This window comes from Tursiops truncatus, chromosome 15, assembly GCF_011762595.2.
Source record: "Tursiops truncatus isolate mTurTru1 chromosome 15, mTurTru1.mat.Y, whole genome shotgun sequence".
Taxonomy (NCBI): domain Eukaryota; kingdom Metazoa; phylum Chordata; class Mammalia; order Artiodactyla; family Delphinidae; genus Tursiops; species Tursiops truncatus.
In genome coordinates, this window is record NC_047048.1 from 5156533 (window position 1) to 5179859 (window position 23327).

Here is a 23327-nt window from a genome sequence, read left to right on the forward strand (position 1 = left end):
ATGAAGACCAAGAGCCGGCCTCCCCGGCGCCGGGTGCCCCCGCAAGACCCAGAAGCCACCCCAGGGGAGCGGACGCCCGACAGGCCACCGCCGGGCTCGGGGCCAGACGCAGCCAAGGCTCTGCGGAGCCGGCGGGCGCGCGCGCAGGGGGTGCGGGCAGAGGGCGGGCGCCGGCGGCCGGGGCCAGGGAGCCGGCGGGAGAGCAGCGTCCAGCGGCGGCTGGAGAGCAACGAGCGCGAGCGGCAGCGCATGCACAAGCTCAACAACGCCTTCCAGGCGCTGCGCGAGGTCATCCCGCACGTGCGCGCCGACAAGAAGCTCTCCAAGATCGAGACGCTCACGCTGGCCAAGAACTACATCAAGTCGCTGACCGCCACCATCCTGACGATGTCCAGCGGCCGCCTCCCGGGCCTGGACGGGCCAGTCCCCAAGCTCTACCAGCACTACCAGCAGCCGCAGCAGGCGGCCCGGGGCGCGCTCGGGGCCTCCGAGGCCCCGCCCGAGGGCCACCTGCAGAAGTTCTCCACGCAGATCCACAGCTTCCGCGAGGGCTCCTAGCGCGCCGCCCCGCCCGGGTCAGCGGCCCAGCCCGCCCCTCCCAGCCCTGGGCCCTCCGCGCCCCACGGCTCCGTTTCCCTGCACTCTTGGCGCAGCCCTGGGCACGTCCCAGGGCCCAGGGCCAAGACCGGTGAGTGGCCTGGTGGAGGCCACGGCTCTGGGCAGCATGAGGCCCATACCTCCACAAGGTCCCAGGGCTGCCTCGTCATCGTCTAGGCAGGAGCTGGCCGGCCCTTGTCACTAACTCCTCTTCACTCCCACTCCCTCCCGAGGTGAGGGGAGATTCCACACAAAGGTTTGCTTAGGTAAGTTCCCCAGTTACTGCTCAGGCCCAGGCCCAGGCCCAGGGCGGAGCCTCCCCCAACCTGCACCATAGCCTCCTCGTTCGGGGTAAACTGAGGCACGGAGCAAACAAAGCCCACAGCCTCGAGGGGAGTGGGGCTGAGCAGAGGTGCTTGAGTGTCTAGTTCAGCATCTGTCAGGGAGAAGCCCCCGTCAGGTCCCCTCCCATTAATTCTGAAGGGACCTTGTCGGGGAGAGGGGCTGGGGTCTTGGCTCCTCCGGGTGGGGCTCCTGACCGTGGAGGGTCTGCGGCCCGGCACCGAGGGTACAGGAGATGGGGCTGGGGGGTCGGGCAGACAGGCTGCTAGGCCGTGGTTCCCCTGAGCGGTCAGGGGTCTCCTGCAGGGAGAGGGTCTGTCCCCAGGCCTCCCTCAGGGTCCCACCGAGGTTTGCCACTCATTGTCGTGTTTGTGGTCGTGTAAGTGGCAGAAGGTGGTCTGACAGACTTCAGGATGTTCTTGGGTCCTGGTTGCACTTGGGGGCCCTGCGGGGAGGAGCCTGGGGTGGCAGGGGCTCCCCTCCCCCAGCGGGTGCTGCTCCTTAAAGATGGGACTGAAGCTTGGCAGGTCCCCACCGCCTCGGGCCACGCTTCCTTCTGTGGCGTTCCCGCCCCGCTGGCTCTGACAGGCTTGGCGACTTTGCTCCCAACCCCGCTGGCAACTCCTCTCCCTTGTCCGGCTGCCCACAGCCAACATGGGGAGGGGACAGGGCCCTCTGCGTCTCGGGTAGGAAGCCCAGCCACAGGGCTGCGGAGAGGCCGGAGTTGGCCTGGCACGTGGGGCCGAGTTCCCCGTGCCCAGATCTGCCGCAGAGCCGTCGAGGGCCAGGCGCCTCTGCACGCTCTGCGTGGGGCTGAGCCAGGCCGGGAGCGGGGCTGCCGCAGCTGAGGACCCAGCCTCCGTGTACGGCCTCACCCTCCCGCCCCGGCAGTCCCGGCCCCGGCCACTTAACGCCCCGCCCGGCTTGGCGTCAGCCCTGGCCTCGTCAAGGACAGCAGGTGGCAGCCCTGGAAAGAGCCATGAGGGGCTTCAGTCCCAACTTTCCAGGTCAGACACCAGCCGACACCCCCGCCCCCCCACCCACCCACAACACCCCAGTCGCTAGGCCCCAGTGCCTGGTGGCCCCTGGAGGCCTGGTCTGGTCCTGGCCCCATCGCCCCAGCCGACCTTCAGCATGGGTCGGGGGGACCCCAGGTGTCCTGGCCTGCCCCCCAGCGGTGGCCACGCGGGAAGGTCAGTGGTCAAGGGCCCACCAATGGGAGCCGAGATTGTGGGCAACTCTGAGCTCGGGACAGATGGGGCCCACATGGCCCGTGTTAGGAGAGGGAGGTCTGCAAGCCTGGCACCTCTCGTTCTGGCTGAGCTGAGGCCAGAGCAGGGCTCAGCGCGTCCCTGGACTTGCCGAATGAGCCGACAAACTGAGACTGAAAGCCTGGGGTGGGGTGCGCCCAGCAGAGGCTCCGTCCAGCAGCCCATGCCTGGTGACCGGGGGCCTGTGGATCACCACCTTGCAGGACAACAGCCTTTGTGACTCTGTCCCTCTGTCCCAGACCGGCATCTGCCCCCACGCTGCTTCCCAGAGGGTTGCCTGGGCCCAGATGTGCAGCCTTTTCCACCCGAGGCTGGAGGGCACTTGCCTGCCCTGTGGCCACATCACGAAGGAGCCTTAAAGGCCCCAGTCCAGGTTTGGGGTGTTGAATATGGGGAAAGGGGTGGTGAAGGGACAGGTCTGGTGAGCCTGCTGCCAGGTCCGCTCCGTCGACCCTCGTCTTGGACTCCAAGCCCAGGCTGGACGCTTCTGTCCTGCAAGAAGGCCCTGCCCTACCCTTCCAGGCTGTGCATTTCCTAAAGTCAGAGACTCACGCACTCTGAGCCCGGGCCGCCCGGCCGGCACCGGGGGCCACGGACCCACCTGCAGACCAGACCTGCATGAGCTCGGGGGTGACAGAGAAACAAGAACTGCGACTTTCCTATAGAGAAAACCTACCTGGAACTGAACGGCCAGTGCCCCTGCTATAATTATGGTGAAAATGTTTCTTAGATGATCCCAATTTGCTTTTATTTTTCCTAACAACCTCCTCAACGTACTAATGAAACCAAAATAAAAGGTTTCACGGCAACTGCTACTTTTGCCCCAAGCTCGAATGGGTGGGGAACTGTGCATTTTAATCGTAGTGCAGCAATAAAAATAGCGCGTCCTTGACAGTCTGGCCTAAGTTTTTATTGAATAAAGCATCCGAGGACTCGAGATGGTTCGGTGATGCTGAGCAGGTCAGCAGTCGGCGCTCCGCAAGGAGGGGACACGGTCGCCCTGGAGAGAGGGCAGGGAGAAACCAGCGAGTCACAGTAGATCGACAGGGCGCTGCCACAGAAGAAACAGTAATGCCCGCGCGGAGAAACCTGACAACCACGAGTGTAAACAGACAGGAGGGCGCCGCCCACCCGGCCCTTCGCTTGCTTTGCCTGGGCACTGCCCCCAGACTCACGCCTCCCGGTCCCACCTCCAGGAGATGAGGCAGAGGCCTGCGGCCCCTCCAGTGCCCCTCAGGAGGGGGCCCAAGGGAGACCTCCTTAGAGTCAGCTTCTGGGCGGCAAACACTGCACCACAAAACAGCGCACAGCCGAGCCCTCCTGACGGGAACGCCGGGGAAGCTGGCGGTCAGTGAGCAGAGACGGGACACGCGCTCTGATGACCCCCGGCAACGCGTCTGGCTGTGGGAAGCAAACTTGAGACTTAACCAAATGGGGCCTTTTTCTGATTAAAAAAAAAAAAAAAAAGCAGCTGAGAAGCTGCCCGCTGGGAGTGGGGCTGCTTGGGGGGTGCCTCCCTAGGGCTCTGCTCCAGGCTGAGGCCTCCAGGCCCCTCTCGGCTGGTCTCCACCCTCCCCACCCCCTGCGACATGATCCGATGTAAAAGGAGCCCCCAGTCCCCAGCCCCGTCAGAGGAAGGGCTGGCTGAGGACCGACGACGGTGACTCTGTACTTGGACAGCTTCTCGCAGCCACGGGCGGCCCCTCCGTCCTCCGACCACCCCAGGAGGGCCCGGCCCACCCGGGGAAGAAGACGCCCCTCCCCAGCACTTATTTCCAACCTTCCAACTCCTTCCTTAACTTTTGAAAGGAAACCCCATTCGCGAATCCTGCTCAGAGAACTGATCAGGTCCAGGTGAAGCCACACTGAGCCCCACAGCCAGTTTTCTTTAGGGGGCAGGGCTGACGCCGTCTGGGGATGCCCGGGGCTCAGGGGTCCTTCGTGGGCTCTCTTCCCCAGGGGCAGTGCTCCTGGAAGCCTCCAGGCTCCCGTCCTGGAAAGGGAGGAGGCAGAGAGGGAAGGGACGCGCAGGAGAGGCTGGGGCGAAGGGGTCTGCACCTCACACCCCACGTTCTCCTCGCAGCCGGGGACACACAGCGTCCACAGAGCTTCACATTTCTGGGTTGTTTCAGTGCCTCCAAGGTGGCCATGATCTCAGGCCAGGTTCCCTCCCCAGTCTCGAGTCTGGGCCTGGAGATACCACTCCTGGGATCCACGTTTCAGCACGTTCAGCACGAGAACAGCTCCCGACAGGAAGGCTTGCATCAACCTTGGTCCTTCAAACCCAGCATCACACCTGCTCCAGGTGAGGGGAAGCGGCCTCAGCAGCAGACGGGATTGGGGGTCTCCTGTGGGGCACCGGCCACCTCCGAGGGCCCACTGGGGAGGCCCTGCTCCCTTCTCCACTTGCCGGCTGTCTCCTGGGATGAGCTCCTGGGGGCCCTGGTGGCACTGGCCCGGACGGACAGGTGATCCCAGCCCCCCTGAAAGGAGAGAGCGGAGTGACCCGGGGCTGCCAGGGGTCAAGGGGCAGAGACCATCCTTCTAGATGGTTGGACTCTTGGGCGGCTCTGCCCGGGGCCTCCCAGCCGAGAGCCCTCGGGGCTCGGAGCCCCAGGCCAGCACAGCCGCCCCGTGCCCAGCCCTGCTTACCCCGATGCCATAGTCCCAGCCCTGCCCCTTGGGCTCCAGGGGCTGCACACCCGTGCGGCGACACACAGTTCCCCGGCTCAGGCTGTGGCTGCCCTGGACTTTGTTGGCGATGACCCAGACCTGGAATGCAAACCCACTGAAGGCCTGGCCCCACCGCTGCAGGGGGACCATGGAGACAGCAGCGGGGAGACCAGAGCAGAAACCCGGATCCCAAGTCCCCGACCCCAGGGCAAGCACCCACCCCCCACCCCTGTCGCCCCAGACCTGGTCCAGGGGCCCCACGGACACGTGGCGCACGTTGTTGGACACGTGTTCCCAGCTGGTGCCCTGCGGGTAGCTGGGTGTGACCCCCTGGCGGTACCACAGGTTCCCTAGGAGAGAAGCACCGATACCGTGAGGCCCCGAGCGTCGGGATCCACTTCGGGGTCTGCAAGGCCGGGAGGTCTGACCACGAGACAGGCGGGGTCTCCCTCTGCATCCCCCCCCACTGCCCGGGGCTCCTGCTGACCCACAGCCGGAGAGACCCCGGCCGTAGCCAGCCCTGCCCTTCCCACGTTTGCCTCCCCCTCACTTCATAACTGCCCCGCTGTGCTGGGCTGGCATCCTCGTCTGCTTTCTATGCATGAGAAACCGAGGACAAGGAATTCTTTAAACAATAAAGAGACCTGGTGTGGAATAAAATCCCTGGGTTCCAGTCCCGATTCCGCCCTTTCCTCGCCTTGCTCAGCTAGGACAACAACTACAGACCATTAAAGGGCACGGGCGGAGCTGGCTGGAGGTGGCACGGGGGTGGGGCAGGGATGGCCTGGGCGGGGCAGGTGACCTCTGCCAGCCGCAGCTGCCCTGGGGCTCCTGAGTCGCGGGCCTGGGTGGCACTGTCTAGAAGATGCTCCCAGGCCTTGCCACCGGGTCCTCCTCCCGAGGTGCAGGCAGGCCAGAGCACCTGGGGGGGCTGGGGGCCCCCGACCCTGCCTGACTCGGGGGAGACTGCTTGGAGGCTGACCTCAGGCTGGCGGCCTCTCATGGGGCTTACGAAGGTCTCATGTTGGGGCCTGGGGTGGGCGAGGGTCTGGTCTCATCCCATCAGGGCACTCAGGGAACCCCAAACCTCCCCTGGTGACCGCTGGGGATCAGAAACCACTTGCCGTTTTCGTCCAAGGCGAACACCGCTGTGTGCCCCACGGACACCTGTTTCAATCTCTGTTTGGGAGGAGATGGGATGAGGTACCAGCAGTCGCCTGCGATGGGAGATTGGATTCGGGATGCAGCACCGAAACTGTCACCCCGGTGCTCCTGGAGCACGTGGCCTCCTCTGCAGCTCACGGGGTCGAGCAGGTGCGGCCGGCCTCTGTCCCCAGACTGGCCGGACCACAAGTGTGAGAGGGCCCAGCGCGAGCTGACCTGTGTCCTGCTGTCCCTTCGATGCCCCGGCCTGCCCAGTGCCCTCCCCAGGGCCCGCCCGAGGCTGTGGCAGCTTCCAGACGGTGGGGTCCGATGGGCCGCTGTCCCGAACAGGGACAGGAAGGTGCCCGGCCCAGCATGCGGTGGAGACTCAGCCTCAGGGCCACTGTGCGAACCCACTGCCGCTCGTGGAGGGTGGCGATGCGCCAGCCACCACCCACCCACCCACCCGTCGGTCCATCCATCCCTGTGCCGGACACTGCCCAGAAGTCCAGAGAAGAACAAGCCTACACGGCCTGCACTCCCGGAGGGCAGCCAGGGTGGACACTGTGGACGGGCTGTGCCGGTGCCCAGGGCCGTCCCCGAGGGGCAGGAGGCCAAGGGCGGTGAAGGGCAGCCCCACTGCCAGGTGACCACCCCTGGGTCAGTCCCAGCGGAGGGGGGCGGCCTCTGGGGGGAGCCCAGCGCGGCCCCTGCGCCTGGTCCACAGGTGTGTTCGGTAAATGCTTGTTGACCTACACGGAGACCCGTCAACCGGCTTCCCCGGAAGCGGAAGCAGCTCCAGCCGCCCCCGGCGCCCGTCACAACATGGCGGCGGTGGCGGCAGGTGGAGATCCTCCCGAGGGGTGGCACTCACCAGCCGGCTTGGACGGGGACACGGAGCCACGGTAGAAGGCGGAACCGTCCCTGGCCACGGCCCACACCTGGTAGCAGCCCCCGACGGAGACGGAGGCGAAGGGCTGGTCGGTGCCCACATGCAGCCAGGAGGAGCCCTGCAGGCGGGGAGGAGGGACACTCAGGGCGGCCAGGCCCCGCCTCTGTCACCACCCGGGTTCCGGGAGCTGGCGGCTCCTCACGCCAACCGCGTCCTCAGCTCCAACTGCCCGCAGGGCTTGGCGACCGCTCGGGCCACGAACGGTGTCCACCGGTCCCAGCGAACGTCCTGGGCAGAGGCCTGGGGAGGCCTGATCCCTGCCCGACTCCACCAAAGAGCCCTATCTCGGTAAGAATCCGCCAGGGGGCTGGCAGGTGGGCAGGCCCTGGGTCCCACAAGGTGCTCACCGCGGGGTTGAGCTCGGACACGCCCAGACGGCACAACACGTCCCCCTTGTCACTGACGGCCCAGAGCGCGATGCCGGGCCCGCTCCCGTGGGCACCCGGGCTCTCCGGAATGATGGACACGTCCCCCAGGGCGATGGGGGCCACCTCCAGCCAGGGCCCGCTGGTCACTAGCTTGCACTTTCTGTGCGGCAGAAAGAGAGCAAAGCCCCGTGCACCCTGATGCCGCTGTGAGCCTCAGGGCCGTCTGCTCTGGACAGAAGGGAGCAGCCAGGCCCCTGGCCCTGGGGAGGGCTGGGGCCACAACCTCCGACCCCCCAGAGGAGCCGGTGGGCACCACCCTTCACGCCGTCCGCCCCTGCCTGGCCTCCAACCCCATCCGGGCCTTCCTCCCACCCTGCGGGTCCTGTAGAGCCTGCCAACATTTGTCTTGTTTGTTCTCGAAAACAAACGCTTCAGAAACAGCACTGGGAGCCCGAGGGCACTTCCTGGGCTGACATTTACTTTGATCCTCTTTTCTCCTCCCACCTGTAACCTCCCCTTTGCTTCCACAGGGACTGAGGCCGAGGCAGGGAGGGGCATGGCGGCACCCCCCAGTTACCTCCCTCCTTACCTGGTCCAGCACCTTCTCCTGACGAAATCCTTCATAGTTTTGTGCCCGTGGTACAAGCTGCAGAGGAAGAAGCTGACGTCGAGACCGTGGAAGTTTCTGGAAGGTGACGCTGCACGCACATCCTTTCCCCAGGAGTTACAGAGCCCAGCCCTCAGTGCGAGCCGAAGGTGGGGCTCGGGGGCAGCAGGTAAGGGAGGACACGTCCTCTTGCTTCAGATGCCTCTGGCCCCGCCTGGGCCCCCCTGCGTGGTCTCCCTGGGGCTGGCAGCTGCCCAGCTGCGGGGTGGGCTCTAGCTAAGGGGCCTCTGAGCCCTCCCCACCCCCAGGCGCCATCAGAACACTTCTGGGGAGCAGTCAAGCTCAGGGCCCAAGGCCAAAGCGGGGGGATCAGTCCAGGATAAACCAGCCTGGGGCTCAGAAGCCAGGCTCAGGCCCTGGCTCAGTCTCGCCCGGCTCCATCCTCCATCTGGACATGAACTGTGTACCGTGAAGGGTCTGCACTGTGGGGCAGGGGGCAGGGACTCTGCCTGGCTGACCGGGCCTGACACTCAGGGTCGCAGCCCCCTGAGGCCCCCTCCCCACGCAGAGAGAGACATGCTTACGCAGGGAAGTCGCTGGCGTACTGCCACCCCTCCTGGTCCGTGCCCCCAGGGACGCTGAAATCCACGAACCAGTCAGAAACCTGGGGGACGGGCGGGTCAGTGCGGGCGGACACCCCCCACTGCAGCCCCCGCCCCAGCCCCAGCCCGGAGCTTACCCAGGCCCACTGCAGGGACGGGGGCTTTGTGCTGGCCTTGGTGCACTCCTGCAGGCCCGTGGCATCACTCCACATGTACCGGTCGGTGGGCAGACCCCTGCGCAGGACAACAGGGCTGAGGTGACGCCAGAGAGAGGGGAGAACAGGGCCCCCCTGCCCAGGCCCCTGGGACGGCTGCATCTCTGGAGGGGCGAGAGGGCGGAAACAGGATGGCCCCAGGGCGGGGACAGCAACAGGGGGACCCTACATCACACGGGGGCCAGGCGCCAACCAACCACAGCCAGGCCATCCACCCGAGGGACCCCACACCTCGTTCTCTCATGATGTGGGTCATCGTGTCCCGAAAAGACGTTGAAGCCCTAACTCCCGTGCCTATGCGTGGGACCTCATTTGGAAATAGAGTCTTTGCAGAGAATCAAGTTGAGATGAGACAGTTATTTAGTGGGCCCCAGTCCACTAGGACAGCGTCCTTACCAAACGGGGACATCTGGACCCAGGTTTCCCAAATTGGGAAGACGACGCGAAGACAGGGAGAAGGCCATGTGACAACTGAGTCACCAGACAAGGAATAATGGAAGCCCCCGGAAGCCAGGAGAGAGGCCGGAACAGATCCTCCCCAGGGCCCTCAGGAGGAAGCAAGCCTGCTGACACCTGATCTCAGACTCCGCGGCCTCCAGAACGGAGAGAATAAACGTCTGCTGTTTAAGCTGCTCAGCCCGTGGTGTTTTGTTACAGCAGCCCCGGCTGACTGACACACTCCCAGCAACACACAGCGCACAGTGGTCTCCGCGGGCGGCTGTGGCCCTGGCTTTGCACTCTCTACACGGGCTGGGGAGCCCAGCACTGCTTTTCTTCTCCCGAGGACCAAGCAGGGAGTGAGGAGGAAGGGGACGGGCAAGCAGGTCAGCATCCCGTGTGGACCCTACGCACAGCCGGGGCGGAGGCTTCCAGAACACATGCGGGCAACGTCTATCAGCTCCCTTAGAAGGGCTCAAACCCTAAGTTACCGGGGTGAACGGAGAGACTCGCAAATATTTACACACGAGGAAATCCTTCAAACTGTCCAGACGACAGCAAAAGGTCACAAACAGTCTACATGTCCAAGACCGAGGAGGGGTGAGATAAGCCAGGTCCACCCTCGGGGATCAAATTGGGAGGCTGTCACAGGCCATCTGTACATGTCTGACTGTCCCCCTGCCTCCAGCAAATGCGGGCACACTGGGGACGGGCAGGGGGAAACACACCAAAATGCGGAGAGTGGCTACTATTTTTGGTTGGTGGGATTAGAATTTATTCTTCGTGTTATTTGAAATTTCTTCCTTTCATCAATTTTGAAAACACAAAGGAAATTTAAAAGTTTGTGCCATTTATCATAGACTCAAAAATATGAAATACCATTTACAAAAGATGTCAAGACCCCGTTATAGAAAATCACAAAACCCTATTAATACGAAATGAAAGATCTACATAAATGGAGGTATAAACTGCGTCCAGATTTTGGAGATTTAGGAATGTGAGATAACGTTTCTACCCAAACTGACCTATAGGTCCAAGGCCATCCTGACCAAGACCCCAAGAGCCTTTGAGGACTGCTTCTAAAGTTCACCTAGAACTGTCCAGGAAGAGCCAATGCTGGATGAAGAAGATGAGGCTTTGACAACTTCCCATAAAGGGACGGCAGCTGGAACCATGTAGGGTTAGCACGAGGATGCCCAAAGCCGCACGGAAGAGAAGGGCTTGGGAACAGCCACTGCCCCCATGGACACTGGAGTTAAGGCAAAGGTGGCCGCTGTGATGCAAGGGGGAAGGACAGTCTTTTCAATAAATGGTGTGGGTCACTGGAGAGTAAAAAACCAAAAACACTTTACCCCTACCTCACCTTATATACCAAGTAGTTCAGGCCAGGGGGTTCTAGACCTAAATGGACAAGACAGAGGAATAAAGCTTCCAGAACAGGGTGGACAAAAACACGCCTCACAGGCCCAATCAGGACTGTTTCAGCACAGCCTACAAAGTAAGGGTCGTTTTTACATTTTTAAATGGTTGAAAAAAATTCAAAGAAGGATAATGCTTTGGGACACGTGAAAATTCTACGCAATTCAAATTTGTGTCCAGGTGTAACGTCTTATTGGGACACAGCAATGCTCATTCGTTTACGTGGGTGCTTTCAAGCGGCAGCTGCAGAGTGAGTCACTGTGACAGAGACCCTAAGGCCCACCACACCTGAACTATTTCCTATCTGGTCCTTTATAGAAAAAGTTTGCTGACTGCTGTTCCAGAGATAGAAGGATGTATTAATCCCCTTGGGGTTAATGAGATTTCTTAAGAGGTTTTTTTAAAGGCCCCATCTTTATGTAAAGAAAAGGATGATCAACAGGACTACATTTAATAATGAAGTCACCACTAACAGGGTGAAAAGCAAGCTGCAGAACAGGAGAAATAACAGAGAAAGGGCCCACACCTTCATATGTAAAGAGCACTGGCAAATCAAGAAAAAGAGATCATCCGACCAAAACATGGGACAAGGACTCGAAGGGGCATTTCACAAAGGAGGGTATCCAAGTGCCAGTACATGTTTGAAAGGTGCTGTGTCCCATTAGCCCCCAGGAAACAGAAACTGGAAACAGGAGATATTACTACACGCTCATCAGTGTGTCTAAAACATAAGAAACCAGCAAAGATGTGGGGCGTGCCCTGCCTGTGAGAGTGTGGACAGGTCCACCCACTGCAGAGAACTGGCTATTCCAACACCAACTGGGTGGACTGCAACACCACTCAGTCCCCACAAGGTAAAGGCACGGTCCCCAGCAAGACTGCCCCCACTTCAGATACCAGCCATACTGCACTTCTGACCAACTGGCTACAAATGGGGGGCAGTTCTCATTACCTCCTCGGGTTTGATAATTTGCTACAACGACTCAGGGAACTCAGGAAATCTCTCTACTTAGGATCGTAGTTTTATCATACGGGATATGAAATGGGACCAGTCGAAAGAAGAGACCCACAGGGCCAAGTCTGGGAGGGGCCCCAGCGCAGAGCTTGGATGAGGCTCAAGCTTGAGGACCGCTGTTCTGGCCGGCCAAAACCCCTGCAGTGGCTTTAGGAGGTAAGAAACACCACAACTCGCTTGCTTTCTGAAACAAACGAACCAAATACCCCAGGACAGGGTATGAGAAATACGCTTCTGTGCTGAGTGGGCAGGAAATAAATAGCTGCATACAATCTAGATTTTCTAGAGTGTCCCGCTTCTGCACCAAACACCACGTATTGACTGTCTTGTCCCAAAGCCTCACATTTGGAGAATTAAAATAATTTCGGTGGAGGCTGTGATGTTCTCAGCAGCTTCAATTAAGCAAAACTTTGTAAGAAAGTTAAGTAACCACCCCACTCAAAAAAGCACCCGAGGGGATGGGGAGGGAGGTGGCAATGTTCTATTTCGTGACCCGGGTAGTGATTACGCTGGTGTTTGATCTGTGAGAATTCGATGATATATATGGACATATCAACATATTTAGATACATGTCACCGTATGTACGTATATGTGTATGTTTCACGTACTTTATGTATGTCACGCTCTCAGTAAGCGAGTTTTTAAAATACGCATTATACTTCAAGGGAGAAAATCCTGCTAAGCAGTAAGATCCAGTCAGTTCCACATCTGGGGCCAGACGCCAGCTCTCCCGCTACAGCAGATGCGCCCGTTCAGCTCGGTCCTGTTTACGCGGGCACGCGACTGGCTCACCTGCTGGTGTAGCCCGTGACGGGGTTCCAGCGCTGGTTCTCGTAGATGTAGACACACTTTACGTCCGACTGCGTGTAGATGTTGCTGGTACTGCTGGCCAGGCCTGGGGGCGGAGAGGAGGGTGCTGGACCCAGGCCACACCTGCCCGCCCGACCAGGTGAGAGCAGGCGGGAAGAGAGGGCCGAGAGGATTCACAGGCCGGCTGAGCTCCTCTGGGGTTACCCGGGGTTTTACGTCCTGGTGGCAAGAATCTGACACTCCTCCACCTCACGCCCTATTCTCACCTGCTCCTCTTCCCCCACCTTCCAGCCCACTCACCTGGCACTGGGCAGGTGTGAGGCCCCCCCAGCTCATTCCTTACTAACAAAGGTGCCTTGGACCCCTCATGTAAGCCCATGAGCCCCACTTTCCTCACCTGTAGGACGGGGACAAGAGTAGTTCCTGCCTCACAAACAGGGAAGCTGTTAAACCTGCACGATGTGCCTTCCTGGGGTCTCGGTGGACCACAGTTCCACAGGGTTAGCCGCCTCCACTGTGGGGCGTGTGGGCTGGGGCATGGAATGTCCCACTCTGGTGTTTGTTTCTGCCTCTGTTTACCAGTAGGAGACACAGGGCCCCTACCTCCACAACTCGGGGAGCCCCCAGGGGTTCAGCAAGCTCTCATCCCCTAAGGCACAACCCATCTAAAGGGGAGCTGGAATCCGGGCCTGGGAATCAGGAGACTGGCCTTGGCGGCTGTCTTTCTAGAACCTTCGCGGCCTCCAGCTCAGCAGTGGGTGCCCAGGAAGGCCCACTGGGGGCGAGACCCGGTCTCTGGGCTCTCACGCTTTGTGCGCTGGCCCCGGGATTTGGAGGTTGGCAGTGGTGAAGGTCACCTGTCAGCCAGCTGTCAGCTGAGCATCGATACTGGCGCAGCGGCTCCGGCGTGGGGCGGGGAAGCCAGCCAGGGATTAGAGGGGGGACCGGCCCGTGCGGGAGGCTGGGGGCAGGGCTGGGGGAGCCGGTCCTGCCACCCTCACCTTGGAAGCAGCCTCCGCCGTAGCCACCCGTGTACACCCAGGCCGTGTGGTCGTAGCCGATGCCCCACACCACGCCCCGGCTGTTGGCCTCCACCACCCGCAGGTGGCCTCCCATTTGCCGCCAGAACCTGGAGATGAGGAGGGAGGGAGGGGAGGGGAGAAACTGTCCCGCAGGGCTTTCCAGCGGCTACCCCTCTGCTCCGTGGCCTCCCGGACGTCCTGCTTCACTCACCTTCGGCCTCCAATGACAGACTCTATTGAGCACAAGGGAACCCGCCTGGCTTCCCACTGGGAATTAACCAGCTACGGTGAACCCTGAGCTGGTGCAGGAGCCGGTCAGGCCCCCAGCGAGCGGGGGCTTCAAGAGCCCCCGATCCCTGGAGTTATGCAGACGGGAGCGAGGTCAGCAGCCTGAGTCCCCCCTGCACCCTGGGGTCTGGGACGGGCGCGTCACGCCAGAACAGGAGGGGCCACCACTCGGGCCAGCACGGCCTCCTGGAGTGCAGGGTGCAGCTGCCACCTGGGGCGCGCTCCTGCGGGCGGAGGCCCTGCCACTGTCCAGAGGCAACTCGTCCGACTGGGCGCCGGGCACACAGGGCCACCAAGAGTGGACGAGCGAAGGGCAGACAGACATCCCCTCTCCCTCCCGTGCAGGGCCTCCCAGCCTCACCCACGTCCCCCTGGTCCTCACGGGCTCTGGGTGACCTTCTGGGCCAGGTCCCCAGCTCCGTCAGGTGCAGCCAACTCACATCTGGTCACAGGGCAGCCAGTGCTCGGGGGCCTCGAGGTCTGGGCTGGGCTCGCTCACGAAGATGTCCCCCTTGCAGGTGACGGACCAGATGGCCTGCGGGGAGGGGCGGCCGTGCACCCTGCGGCTCTCGCAGCAGGACAGGTCGAGCAGGGCGAGCTGCGGCGGGGGGATGGCCGGTCAGCGAGGCTGGGCGCCCAAGACCGAGGCTCCCTCACGCCCGCCCGCGGGATGCCCGCCCGCGGGACCCCCGCCGCTCACCCAGTCGCTCATGTCCTGCTCGGTGGCAGCGGCCAGGCGCACAGGCCACCTCTGCCGTGTCCTCTCGGGGGTGTACACGGCGAAGGAGTGCTTGGCCTCACTGAGCACGGGGACCAGCGCCGTCACCTCGTTGAGGAACACGTGGATGTACTGTTGGCAGAGGACAGGCAGCAGGGCCGTCACCGGGGAACCCGCGGGCCTGGGGCTGCCTCGGGCCCCTGGGTGGAGCCCCCGTGTGGTGTGGCGACGGGGATGGCTGGGTCACCCCGATTCGAGAGCCGACCCCTGGGGGGTCGTGGGGTTTAGTGGTGGGTGGCAGGTTCTGATGGGGAGGCCTTGCTCGTGAGCAAGGGCCTTAGTGATGTTTTCGATCACTAAGGCCCGTGGACGAGGGCATTTAGAGCCAGACTGACTGCGTTCAAACCCCAGCCCCGGAGGGGGCGGCTCTGTCTCCAGAGCCTGGTTCCTCATCTGGAACACGAGGGCCCCTCAGCAGCTGCCGGGGGTGAGGCCGGCACACGCCTGCCGGCCACTGCCCGGCTGCTGCCACCGCGGACGAGTGCTTTGCAGATGCCACACGCTGTCCTGGGCCAAGCACCTCGGGGCCCGTGTCCCGTGCCCACTCCTGCACCCCGGCTTTGCAACCCCTCCCCTGGGACACCCCACCCCCCTGCACCTCCCCCCTCCGCTACACACCCCACCCCTGCACCTCCCTCTTCCCCTACACCCCCCCGCACCTCCCCCCTGGCGCCCCCACCCACCTTCTTCTCCTCATGGACCACGTAGTAGATGAAAAGGATGCTGTCCCGAACCCCATCATGGCCCGTGAACTGTTCCAGGGCCACACGGACATCCACCCACTTGTGGGGTTTCCAGTCGCACCACCACTGCAGGGCCCCCGTCTTCACCCACACCGACTGCAGCACAGCGGGACGGTGGGACGGGTCACAGGCCGGCCCTGGGGCGCCACACTCCGGCCCAGTCCCCGGCACCCCGGGGCCACTCTGCTCCCTTCACTGCCACACTGGGGGCTCCTGCCCGGCCCTCCTGGCTACCCCCCTTCACCCTAAGGACAGAAGTGACGTCACCAGACACCGCCAGGCCCCGAGCCAGCGAATTCTATGATTCTCAAACAGTCTGTGGGATCGGCACCGTTACCCCATGCTCTGGGTAGGGAAACTGAGGCCCGGGAGGTTCTGTGCCTGGCCCGATGTCAGAGAGAGTCAGCGGCAAAGCCGGGGCCCAGGCCACCCGAGACGCAGCCAGGTCCTCTGTGCCTACAATGCAGTGGGCCCGCGCGGAGTTCTTGACGGCAAGTGAATCAACAAACCGACTCATCGCTTCATCGTTGATTCTACACGGGCCTGGAGGGGACGGCTTCACGTCCGAGATGGACAGACAGAAGGATGGCTGCATCCATCTGTATCCCTCCCACCTACCTCAGGGCTGGCATGCAGCAGGTGCTCAATGAATGTGTGCTGGAAAAAGTGCACCCGGGCACTGCCCACCTGCTCCACGGCCTGCTCGTAGTGTCGGAAGTTCTCCAGCTCCCGCTTGGTCCTTTCTGTGAGCTGCTGGAAGATCTGCTTCCGCCAGGCGGCGGTCTGGGCCGGCGTGATGGACAGCGAGAGCATCTGCATGGAGGCGGACAGGCCTGCGGGCCGGTCGGAGCCTCAGGGCTGGGCAGCCGGCCAGGCCTCTCTGCTCTGTTTTTCACCAGCCCTTTCTTTCTAGAAAGCTACCATCTCTGTAAATTGTCCCGTGAGCCCTCCCTCCCATCATTCACCCTGAGGGGAAAGTTGATGTCCCCCAGGTCAGCCTAGAATGGCCACCACTGCTGGGACAGGGGGAGGGAAGGGGCTCCAGGCCCACGCCCTTCCTCCTGACAGCCTGGGCTGGTCTTGGAAGGCTCCAGAAAGATGGGCTGAGCACGGTGGGGGCATCAGGCCTGCCCCACCTCCCCTGGGGCACCCTCTGGGGCGCTGGGCCGCTGCCCTTACCCGAGTGGACGGTGAACCATTTGAGTGTGGTGTGGGCCTCCACAGCACAGCCTCCTCCGGACACCCAGGCCCACAGCGCGTGGCAGTTGGCGCTGTCGGGCTCCTCCAGGCCCAGCGGGAGAAGTGGCAGTGAGGAGAGGTTGGTGGCCTCGGGAAAGTCAGCGGCCGCGTGGCTGGGCCCTTTCTTGGGCTCCTTCAGGTCGATGTTGGTCCAGGGCAGCTCGGCCAGGGCGGAGGCCGGGGCGGAGGCAGGGCTGGCGACCTCCACATCATGCTCAGGGTCAGGCCCCGGTCTCTTGGCTTCCGAGTCGCTTGGCACACGGGACTCACCACCACCCCTCACCTCGTCGCCAAAGAAGCAGCCGGCGCTGGAAGGAGAGGGGCAGACCCATGATTCCCTCGGGGAAGGACCATGCGCTGTGTGACCCCTGGCCAAGTCATGGCCTCTCTGTGCCACACACACCAGTACCTGCTCCCCAGGGAGCTGGAACCCCTGGGAACTTTTTTTTTTTTTTAATTTTTGGCTGCGTTGGGTCTTCGTTGCTGCGTGTGGGCCTTCTCTAGTTGCGGCGAGCGGGGGCTACTCTTCGTTGCGGCATGTGGGCTTCTCATTGTGGTGGCTTCTCTTGTTGTGGAGCACGGGCTCTAGGTGCGTGGGCTTCAGTAGCTGTGGCATGAGGGCTCAGTATTTGTGGCTCGCAGGCTCTAGAGCATGGCTCAGTAGTTGTGGCGCACGGGCTTAGTTGCTCCGGGGCATGTGGGATCTTCCCGGACAAGGGCTCAAACCCGTGTCCCCTGCGTTGGCAGGTGGATTCTTAACCACTGCGCCACCAGGGAAGCCCCACCTTCAGGAACTCTGAAAGGTCCCCGGGCCACACCCAGACCAACCAAATCAATGTTAGATGGAGATCTGGCAGTATTATTAGTTTTTATCGTAAAATACATGTGATGTAAAATGTACCATTTAAAATTGTACCGTGCAGTGGCGTTAAGCACATTCACAATGTTGTGCAACCACTACCAATTTCCAGAACCTTCTCGTCTCATCATAGAAACCCTGTACCCATTAAGGAGTCACTCTCTAGCCTCCTCTTTTCCCCCAACCTCCTGGCAACCACGAATTCTCTTTCTGTCTCCATGCATTCGCCTGTTCTGGACGCTTCATATAAACGGCATCGTACGGCATGTGACCTTTTGTGACTCGCTGCTGTCAATTAGTGTAAGAGGTCAAGAGTCATCCGTGCTGTAGCATGTGTCAACACTTCATTCCCTTGTATTGCTAAATAATACTCCATTGCATGGATAACACTATGTTTTATTCATCCATTGATGGACATTTGAATTGTTTCCACGTTTCAGCTATTGTGAATAGTGCTTCTTTTAATATTCATGTACAGATTTTTGTTTGAACATGTTTTCGGTTCTTCTGCGTATCTATCTAGGAGTGAATTTGCTGGGTCCTATGGTGACTCTATCTTTAACTTCTTGAGGAGCTGCCAGACTGTTTTCCAAAGTGGCTGCCCCACTTTACACCCCACCAGCAGTGCAGGGGAGTTCTAATTTCTCCACATCTTGTCAACACTTGTTACTGTCTCCCTTTTTGATTACAGCTATTCTGGTGGGTGTGAAGTGGTATCTAATGTAGATTTTTTTTTTTTTTTTTTTTTTGCGGTACGCGGGCCTCTCACTGTTGTGGCCTCTCCCGCTGTGGAGCACAGGCTCCGGACGCGCAGGCTCAGCGGCCACGGCTCACGGGCCCAGCCACTCCGCGGCACGTGGGATCCTCCCAGACCGGGGCACGAACCCGCATCCCCTGCATCGGCAGGCGGAGTCTCAACCACTGCGCCACCAGGGAAGCCCGGATTTTTTTTTTTAATGTGGTTTTGTTTGCATTTCCCTCATGTCCCATGACGTTGAACATCTTTTCCTGTGCTTGTTGGCCACTCGTATATCTACTTTGGAGAAATGTCTGTTCAAGTCCTTTGCTCTTCTGAGTTGAGTTGTTTTTGAGTTGTAAGAGCCCTTTATGTATTCTAGATAACAGACCTTGTTAAATACATGATTTGCCACTATTTTCTCCCATTCTGTGGATTGTCTTCTCATTTTCTTGATAGTGTCCATTGATGCACAAAATTTTAAAACTTTGATGAAGTCTGATTTATCTATGTTTTCTTTAGTTTCTTGTGCTGTGGGTGTCATATTTAAGAAGCCACTGCCAGTATACGTATAGCTGATTCACTTTGTTATAAAGCAGAAACTAACACACCATTGTAAAGCGATTATACGCCAATAAAGATGTTAATATATATATATATATATATATATATATATTTATATATAAAAAGAAGCTACTGCCAAGCCCAAGGTCATGAAGATCTGGCGTCAGTGGTTCTGGAAATTCTCAGCTGATCCCAATGTGCTTCTCCCTTTGAGAAGAGCCTAAACCCTCAGGTGAATGTGAGCAAACCCTGCCTGGCCAGCCTCCGGGCATCTCTAGGCTGACGGTGCAGCTGAGTGCTGACCACCAAGCTGGGGGAGCAGAGGGTGTGGACCAGCGTCTGAGGGGGGCCCAAGCCGGCTGCAGAGTGCTGTGCCGAGGGCCCTGGGCCCCATGACCAGGCAGGTGAGCGCTGGTGGCGCCCCCAGCTGAGACGCTAAGTCACCTGCCTGCGTTCTAAGGGCCAGTGGGCAGGGCTGGGATGGGTCCACACGCTCTAACCCCAGGGATCTCAAGGCGTGGTCCCCAGAACTGCAGCAGGAGCACACCTGGGACCTTGCAAGACATGCAAAATCTCAAAAAAGTAGCTCTGGGGGCGGGGCGTGGAGATCCTCGGGAACGAGTTCTCCAGGTGATTCTGGGGCACGTCTTAATTCAGGGCCTCTTCTCCAGGCTAGAAACCCTCCATCTTCTTCTCTGCCTGCCTTTAACACAGGGGCCTGAGCATCCTCCCGCAAAGAAGGCTTTTGTCTCCCAGACCTTGAGGCTTCAGGACCAACAGGCCAGCCCTGCTCTGGGACAGCCCCCAGCCCCTACATGGGAGGACATCCTGGCCTCGCCCAGCTGCCCTCTCCCGCCTCCCACGTGCTGCCCCCGACCTCGGGCCGAGCAGGACCCCAGGCACAGGAAGGGAGAAGGCCACACAGCTGCGGCTCTCGTGGGTCGGGACCTGCTTTTCTCCTGCCTGGGGTGAGGCCGGGCAGCAGCCTCCTCCGACACGGCCCCCCACCCCGGACCGACCCCGTGGAGCCCCACCGCCTGATCACCTGAGGAGGCTGGACAAGCTGCCCGAGCGTGAGCCATCACACTCCCGGCCGGCGACGATGGCCTTCCACGTCTTCCCGCTGAGCTCGCTCTGGGTGACGCCGTGACGGAAGTACAAGGCCCGGTCCGCCCAGCCGATGCCCCAGACCTGGAACAGACAGAGGTGCTGCTGCGGGGTGGGGGTGGGGGTGGGGGGGTGGGCCTGGAACAGAGAGGTGCCGCTGCGGGGGGGGAGGGGCGGGTGCAGACTGGGGCTCCCTTCCCCTGGGGGCGTGGGGGGAGCCCCCCAGGTCTGGAGGACACGCCTGCAAATGCAGGCAGGGGGTGGGGGGGTGCGCCTGTGTGGGTGGGCTGCGAAGGGGCTGGGGTGGCTGAGAGCTGAGTCTAGGACTCAGATGCAGGAAGCGGAGCCCCGAGGGGGCTGGGGGAGGGTGCGGCTCCAAGGTCAGGAGGAGCAGGGACCCAGCCTGGCTCCCCGACCTCAGGCAGACTTGGGCCTTTGGGGCAACAGCGTCCAGAGGAGGTGCTGGTGCCGGTAGGCACTGTGCGGGGACAGGAAGTCCACCCATGTCCCCAGCTTCCCTGTGGCCTTGGTGGGAAGGGAGCTGTTCCCCAAGTGAACCCAGAGGATGGTCCTGGTCCTTTTAAAGATGCAAAATAACCTCCTTGATTCTGACCTCAGTTTTATGGGGAAGGTGGCCGGGCCGGGCGCTGAGGAAGGAAAGTGTGCTGGGCAGCTGAGGGGCCCAGGGGAGGGGCCTGGGAGCAGCCCCTTGGGAGCTCTGGCCTTGGGGGTGCCTGAAGGCGGAGCCGTGGCCCCAGGTGGCCTTGCTGTGGGGGGGGGCTACGGCATCTCTGTCACTTGGTTATCGCACGTGGCCTCCGTGCTCAGGCCCATGGGCACCAGCTGGCACCCCCTTGCCCCTGCCCTTGCGTGCCCAGCTCACCTGGGCAGGTGAGGAGTGTGTGTGGACACAGGAAAGGCCAGCCCCCCCGCCCCCAGGAAGAGCTTTCAGAGCATCGGGAAAGGCGTCACCTTCACACCCTAAGTCTTAAAACTAGCCAAACCACATTATCCACCAGAAAGAGGCTACGATAGGAACCACGCAGGTGATGTTTAAAAGATGCTGCTCTTACAAAGTTGGAAGATGTTTTGTCCTGTACTCAGTGATCTGATTTCGCCCTGAAATTTCTCAACAAAACTTTCCAGTCTCCAGGATGAATGTCCCTCCCCAGATCCGTGCTCGCTACCACTGCTCTGAGGGTCCTCGGGGGTGTGACCCAGGACTGTGGGGGCTCCAGGACTTGGGGGAAAGCAGCCCCTTCGGGTGCCCTCGCGGGCCTGGAATGGGCAGAGGTTCTGGGATGCCCTCCGGTACCAGCCTCATGAGCATGCCCAGTGGAAAGGGATGGCGGGACGCATGGGGGGGCCCCATTCTGATTCCTCTGCCGCCCCCCACCCCCACCCCTGGGGACCAAGGCTCCGGACCACACACACCTGGTCGTTTAGCCCCACGTTCACCATCATCATTTCTCCAACCATCTCGATCCAGCTCGTGCCGCAGGGGTTGTGAGAGTTGACGCCTCTTCGGAACCAAACCTGGGAAAGTCAGAAATAAACACACCTCCCTGGAGGGCCACTGAAATAGAAGGGGTTTTTTTTCAAGGCCTGGGAAAACAAATAATTTGGTCCTTTGGTTCAGGCCGCAGATGAGCACAGCACATTGTTCAGAAAGGATGCCCCTGACGTGGGGTTAGAAAGAGATCACGGAAGCAATGCGAAATCAGCTTACTTCACTGGACTTGCCTCTGATAAAGTCAAAATGACAAGCTCTGGATAGAGAAGAGGGGAGGCATTCATTTAGCTGAGGGCTTCAGAAAATTAGCTTCTGATTATTTGAAATGTTACAGCCTGTTGCACAGTAAATACAGTCATTCTGCACTTTGTACAGGGGTGCAGGCAACGTTTGGGGGGTCACCAAACATCTTGGAGATCACCAGTGACGTCAACAACAGAATACGCACGGTGCCTGGCTGACACTGGATTTGTTCCAAAGGGTGTGGACCACTCTCACGAGAACAAAAAACCACACAACCCTCAATGTTAAACAGAGCCATTGGACCCAGCCCCCAGGGACCCCGTCCTACCTTACGGTCCTTGGTGACGGCCCAGACGACACCGACTCCCGCGGAGACGTGCAGGATCCCGTTTTCAGACGTGGGAGGCTCCACCACAGACCACGAACTTCCTACCCGGCCCCAGAAGACAGTGCAGGTGGCCCCCATCACTGGGAGCTCCGGGGAGAAGGTGGGCGGCCCCGCCCTCCTCTCCTCCGCAAGGTGCAGGGCTGCCCACCTTTGGGATTGTTCCTGTTGATTCCTTCCCGGACCAAGGCCTGTCCCTCCCAGAGCGACACCCACAGCAGGTCGTGGGGCCCACAGCTGATCTGAACCGCCTCCCCCGGGGTGTCCACCAGGGACCACGACGAGCCTTCGGGGTTGGGGTGGCTGACGTCCTCTCTGTACCACACCTGGGTGGAGAGAGAAACCCATGGGGAGGGTCAGGCAGGGTCAGGCCGGGGCTCTGTGGCCGGGTTGGCTGCCCGAGCTTGGCTGCACTTGCATCAGCCCATGCACAGCCCAAGCATGGGGTCTCCAGGGGACCGGGGGTCTCCAAGGAACTGGGGACCGGGGTCTCCAGGGGACTGGGGACCAGGGTGCTGGGACTGTCCAGATCTCGCTCACCCTGCCCCCACTGCCATCGGGATTCTCGACCAGATTAGATGACTCCCCCACCCCTGCTAAAAAATGCGACACTGACACCTGGATTTTGGCGGTCCTAGGGGACAGACCTCTTCTGTCGTCTGCTTGACTTGTGAGAACTCCAGCCCCAGCCCGGGTGTCCTGCGCCCCCTAGTGGCACAATGCCCTCAGGACACCTGTCTCTAGGGGAAGCCAGGAGCCCCAGCGGCTGGATGAGGAAACCCCCAAGCCCCCTTCATAGGAATGTCTAAAACGTCCACTTCTTTTTCTCCTTAACCTGAAGACAGGGCGCACAATCAAATATTTAAGACTGAGCCGCCCGCTCCTATTGCCCAAACTGGCTGATTTCATCTAGAGGGGGCAGCACATTGCTGCGTGGTCCATGAGGCCTCCCAACCCTGTCACCTTGCCCTTTGTTTCTTTTTAAAATTCTTTATTAGTTAGTGGGATTTATTACTCATACTAATTTTATTTGTAAACTTTAAATTCTATGCTATCTGAACAGACTGCCTTAACACTTGTGAATTATGTGACATGATCTCACTTATAATAATGAATAAAACATTTTCAATGATTTGGCATAGACAGAATTTTCCAAGGACAAGAGACAATAGACTGGTTATAAGCCTCCACCATGATCACCATCACTCAGAAATGCGTGTGCTATGGGCCCTGTTTGCACGTGATGGTTTGCTGGGTGCTTCTTCGAACACCTTATCCAGTGAATAAATCAGCAGCTGGAACAACTGCCTTCCTGCACTGCAGAACCCGGCCTTGGCAGCCCCGCTTCTGCTACCTGCTGGTTTGGGCCCAACTGTCTGCCCGGCTCCTCCGGGAGCC

The 23327-nt window shown here is 60.5% G+C and overlaps 2 protein-coding genes and 1 long non-coding RNA gene across 9 annotated transcripts in view; 2 read left to right on the forward strand and 1 right to left on the reverse strand.

Moving 5' to 3' along the window:
- On the forward strand, positions 1-3098 carry BHLHA15 (basic helix-loop-helix family member a15). Its single transcript, XM_033839337.2, has one exon. The coding sequence runs from the start codon at positions 1-3 to the stop codon at positions 556-558; it is 558 nt and encodes a 185-aa protein (XP_033695228.1). The 3' UTR covers positions 559-3098.
- The window catches only part of TECPR1 (tectonin beta-propeller repeat containing 1), a 27539-nt gene continuing 7310 nt past the window's right edge, over positions 3099-23327 (reverse strand). For 6 of the 7 annotated variants that reach the window (XM_033839333.2, XM_033839334.2, XM_033839332.2 and 3 more), the window contains 20 exons: positions 22081-22255; positions 21873-21973; positions 21223-21324; positions 19727-19872; positions 16463-16830; positions 15971-16116; positions 15224-15379; positions 14463-14612; positions 14203-14360; positions 13454-13581; positions 12435-12537; positions 8693-8789; positions 8538-8617; positions 7936-7992; positions 7326-7506; positions 6901-7036; positions 6008-6100; positions 5127-5233; positions 4863-4982; positions 3099-4693 (listed from right to left, as the gene is read on the reverse strand). In XM_033839333.2, the coding sequence (XP_033695224.1) occupies positions 4532-4693; positions 4863-4982; positions 5127-5233; positions 6008-6100; positions 6901-7036; positions 7326-7506; positions 7936-7992; positions 8538-8617; positions 8693-8789; positions 12435-12537; positions 13454-13581; positions 14203-14360; positions 14463-14612; positions 15224-15379; positions 15971-16116; positions 16463-16830; positions 19727-19872; positions 21223-21324; positions 21873-21973; positions 22081-22255 (2766 nt within the window). In that variant the 3' untranslated portion in view covers positions 3099-4531. The remainder of the gene's footprint in view (positions 4694-4862; positions 4983-5126; positions 5234-6007; positions 6101-6900; positions 7037-7325; positions 7507-7935; positions 7993-8537; positions 8618-8692; positions 8790-12434; positions 12538-13453; positions 13582-14202; positions 14361-14462; positions 14613-15223; positions 15380-15970; positions 16117-16462; positions 16831-19726; positions 19873-21222; positions 21325-21872; positions 21974-22080; positions 22256-23327) is intronic. The other variant, XR_004522001.2, reaches the window with a different exon arrangement.
- Positions 7045-19739, forward strand: LOC141276450 (uncharacterized). The gene is made up of 3 exons (XR_012325969.1): positions 7045-7266; positions 7877-8122; positions 19396-19739. It is a non-coding gene; the product is annotated as an uncharacterized lncRNA (long non-coding RNA).